This window comes from Halyomorpha halys, unplaced genomic scaffold (genome assembly GCF_000696795.3).
Source record: "Halyomorpha halys isolate HHAL.00 unplaced genomic scaffold, Hhal_1.1 Scaffold951.1, whole genome shotgun sequence".
In the NCBI taxonomy this organism is placed as follows: Eukaryota; Metazoa; Arthropoda; class Insecta; order Hemiptera; family Pentatomidae; genus Halyomorpha; species Halyomorpha halys.
The window spans coordinates 79,514-84,393 of record NW_027105613.1 but is presented as its reverse complement, the minus strand read 5'-3'; the positions used below and the strand labels follow the sequence as shown (position 1 = coordinate 84,393).

Genomic DNA, 4,880 nt, shown 5'->3' with positions numbered 1-4,880 from the left:
CCATAGCCTACTGATGAAAGAGCCAGCAGTATCTTGCCTGATGATTTACTAAAAAATCCTATTTATTAGAATATTTGTGTACATTACCAGCACACATCGGAAAAGGGGCTACGAACAAGTTACAATGAAGTGGATCCCAGTGCACTGTGAAATAACTGGGAATGAACTGGCTGATAAACTTGTGAAGGAGGGCTCCAAATTATTCAAAATCACCACTATAACTCGACTGGAAGAAGCTAAAAGTGTTCAGTAGATGAGGACTAATCAGGATCCTGACTTCAAACGCAGAGATCCAAACTACTCACTTTCAAGGAGGGAACATGTTTTGATTTTCCGGCTTAGAACTAGATATAACTGGCACAACTCTCACCTCTACAAGGAATCTAAAATTGATCTAACTCCTCTTTGTAAATGTGGTTAAGGCGGAGAGAGAATGGAACACATTATCCAAAAATGCGTACTTATGGAGGAACAAAAAAGACAGAGATGATCTCAACCAACCGACTTGGCGACCAAGCTGTTTGGCATCCTGGAGGATGATCTCAAGAGTACTGATTACTTCATTTTATTATTCCAAGACATGGCCATTCGAACAGGAAGAACGAAGAAGAAAAAGGGGAAAAGTTAGGTACAGATATGTTACCTTAAGAACCCTCCAACAATGGTTGTTATCTTGTTTTTTGTTCTTAGCCCTGATGAAGGCTTGAAGTTCTGGTGGTATTGGCAACGTTAGCACTAATAAATAAGTTTTACTTATTTACGGACCGTGCCCGCAAACGTCTTCTCATATAAAAAAAAAAAAGAATATAACATAAATAAATAAAACAATGAGTGCAGTTATCAATGATATAAATATATTTAATGAAAATGATGACATGATCTTATGCTAACTTAAGAACATGTACAAAAACCATTTGTAAATCTAATTTTTATAATTTTACAGCTACATTGCACCTTTAAAGTAATATAGCCTGCCTCTGTCAGAATATTACAATCATATGCGCATAAATAAAATATGTTTAGTTTTGGTTTTTGTTTTCTACACATTAATATTTTAAAATAATTACGGTACAATATTATATAAATAGATCACAATTACGTCACTTTTTTTTTTATTCTTTTCAAAATAATTTCTTAGAATGTACATTAAAATTGTGTGTGAAAGCTAAAAAATAATTTTAACATTTTTATTACGATAATAATTAAAAAATATGCATAATGTCAAATATCACAATAGAGAAGAAAATATATATATACACTTTTACGAATCTTCTTCAATCTCTCATTCAAGCACGATTACAAAATTAAAACGTCACTTGGAAGACCTATGTCAAAACTAAAAAGGTCCAAAAAAAGAGTAACTATGGTCTAAACGATTAGTAAAAAAAAAACTAACAAAGAAAAAAAAAAACAAAAAGAGAGCATTTTTTTTACTTTGATATTTTTAGGATTTAGCAACCCGCAGGCAGAAAAAATTCTATCCTACTAAAAATATATCTGTAATACTAATTTCTTTATCTAATAGTAGGAATATATTCCGTAAAGCTAAAAAGGCACGAATGAGTTTAGAACATCTTTACGAGATGTATAAAATTGTGAAGGAAAAATCCTAAAATAGTGAATATAATGCAACAAAATAAAATTGAAAATTTCACATAAAAATTGAGAAAACTCGATCATTCATGATATTTTCAAAAAACTATTGGCAATTACAAGACAAATTGCTATTAGTACTCTCAATCCACTTATATGTGGAATATGTGAAACTATGGAAATAAATAATTATATACAGATATTCAGAACATTATAATTCTTTTAGTAAAAAAAAAAAAAAAGAGAAGAGAAAAACTTGGTACTGGAAGACTGATAAAATATTTGCAATTAGGAATTTATATAAAAAACTTATTGTCAAGTACTGATGCATCAAAAGCTATAAAACGTTAGTAACTGTATAAAGCTGTGCTGTTTATTGCCATCTCAGTAATTCTAACAATCAATAGGCCTGTGGTTTTCAATTATATATCATAACACGGGTAGGGTACAAATGACCCATTTTGAGACTTTAAATGATTTTTTTAGTATCTTCAAATTATTATAACTTACATAAATTCTTTACTCAGCTTATTTAAATAAAAAAAAGTCTTATGAATTTTTTTTTTATTTGGATAAAAATAAGTATTAAAATGATTACTTTTACATTTACGGAGTCATTTAACCCTCTAAGTAATAACAACTTTCTATTCATTTCAAAAATTCTTTAATCTTACTGAAACCAAAACTATAATTGGAGCTTTTGATTCCAGGAATGCAAATAATGTACATTTAATATGTGGCTAAATATACAGAATATAGAAGATTTATTTATACAAGTGATGTTTTAGGCAAAATTTATACTGGAAAACATAGTACTAAATCTTCATTGTATAAGTAATGGACTTAATTTCTGATAATGTTTAATAATAATTTTATATCATTACCATAATTAGTATGACTGTTATTTTTATTGTCTAATAAAAATAAATTTTAATCAACGATATTTTCTAAAATTATTTCAACCCTAACTAACATAACTCCTCTATTAATTATATTCTAAAATGTCTGGAAATATTAATAAAAACAAATCAAAAAGATAGAAAATTATAATTGCAGAGAGGTCAAAAACTTATAATAAAAATACACTGTTGTTTAAACTTTCCTTTAGAGCAGAAATCATTAATCAAGTAACATTGTTTTGTTATAAAAATTTTATTGTACTGATTATTTTAACACTTTAAATTTACTGTTTTTTAAAACCAACAGTGAATTATATTATGCTGAAGATGGGGATATTGTTAAGGTTACTAAGGTAACCTAAGTTAAATTTTTAAGGTTACCTTGGTAACCTTAACAATTTAACTTTCCTCCAAAGCAGAAATCATTAAGTAAAATTGTTTTGTAATCAAAATTTTAAAAAATTTCATTATGTTGATAATTGTAACACATTACATTTATTGTTTTTAAAGCAAAGAGTGAACTATATTATGCTGAAGAGGGATATATTGTTAAGGTTACTAAGGTAACCTTAACAATTTAATTTTCACTTAGAGCAGAAATTGTTGATTAAGTAACACTGTTTTGTAATCAAAATTTTAAAAAAACTTATACTAATAATATTAACACTTTAAGAATATACTGTTTTTAAACCAACAGTTAATTATATTAAGTTGTAGAGGAAGATATAGCATCCCTCAAACGTTCAAGAATATAATAAATATATGTATTAAAAACAGTGTATTTTTATTTTAAGTTTTTAACAATTAGGCAATTATGATTTTTAATTTTTTTTAAAAAAAGCTTAGGTCATATAATGGAACGAATCAAATTGATATTTAAAATAAATGCGAAATATGGTAGATCGAATGACTCGGTCTCGTACTACTTAATTAAATTCGCATGTTCTTCAAGACAGCACTTGAAAAAAGTTCAATAACGGGTTAGAATAGTCTTCGAAAAGAAACTTCATTAAACCACAAAGCTATTAGTTAAGGAATGCAAATTGAATACTATACCTTTTAATTAATTAATAATTTAGTAAATCAGAGTAGTATTAGGTAATAAAATTTTTTTAAAAATCATTGATGCATTGAAATATATAAAATGTAAAATTAATTAGTTTTCGATACCTATTTCATAACAGGAATGGAAGCAGTACAAATATTAATAGAATGCTATAGATGAAGTATTCAAACCGAATAATGATTTTCTGAGAAAAATATTTTCCTTAGTTCAAAAATAATCTTAAAAACAAAAAAAAATGTAGGTGGTTGAGTAGGCATATTTCAGAATTTCTTTTTAACAATAAATTAAATTATTTTCATCCCTGAGAGTTGCCAAAAAAAAAAAAAAAAATCCTAACAAAATTAACAGTCGTGAAGCAAAAAGCTCTTTATACGCCTAATAACAAAAAATTAAACATAATATAAGTTATTAGTTACATTAATAATTACAATTAAAGAAGAAAAATAATAATAATAAAAAGGCAGTTAAGATAAGTTATATACAGAGGCACCACTTTTCTATAACACTCCTGGTAACTTTACGAAGCACCAGACAATTAAATATAATTGTTCATGCATCGGAAACCTGTGGTAATCAGTCGGGTTCCGTCTTGGCTAACTACGTCTAAATAAAATATCTATATATACTTTACATATCTAAACATTAAAACGATATTCTCTTTTTCTCTCTGTACATAATTGAATGATAAACAATGCCTAAAGGTCTGTGTTGTCCTTTTTAGTAGGGCTGGTTACGGGAGGAGGGGGAGGTGTCGGCCTAGGCGGTCGACTGCTTCCACCTGTAACAATCAATAAAACCATCTTTTGTGTATCAGTATAAAAAAGATGCAAGCAAGTAAAAAAAAAAAAAAAAAATTAAACAAGAGAATTAAATCACAATTTGTAATTAATCTAATATATAAAAAGCAATATTTGTTTGTTCGTACTTTATGCGCTTATGCACTGTCATACCATTCATCCAATTGTGATGCGGCTTTTTGCTAAATGTTCAAGATTTTCATCAGAACATTATAGGCTGGCCCGATTTTTTTAGGAAAAAACAAAATTAAATATTTTTGACACAGCTCAAAAAGTATACATTTTTTCATGATTATTATGGGCAAATTGATTTGTTTCCTACTGAAAAATAAGAAAAAAATATTTTCAAGTTTGGGGTAGATTGGTAGAGTCATGTTGAATTTAATTCTATTTTTTATTTTTCAAAAGAAATCAAAGGCCAACGTAAGGCGAAAATTTTATTTTCCGATTTTTTCGAAAATTCATATTTAAGGGTTTCTTGGGATGCTAAAAACGAAATAAACTTTGTTTCACTTCTAAAAAATC

At 27.5% G+C, this 4,880-nt stretch overlaps 1 protein-coding gene across 1 annotated transcript in view; it reads right to left on the bottom strand.

Annotated features, from left to right (window-relative positions):
* Positions 1-832: 832 nt before the first annotated feature.
* LOC106687368 (rho GTPase-activating protein 44) overlaps positions 833-4,880 on the bottom strand; it is a gene marked incomplete in the record, with an annotated part of 54,853 nt that continues 50,805 nt past the window's right edge. The window contains 1 exon segment of the mRNA XM_067052496.1: positions 833-4,336. Within this exon segment, the coding sequence (XP_066908597.1) occupies positions 4,254-4,336 (83 nt within the window).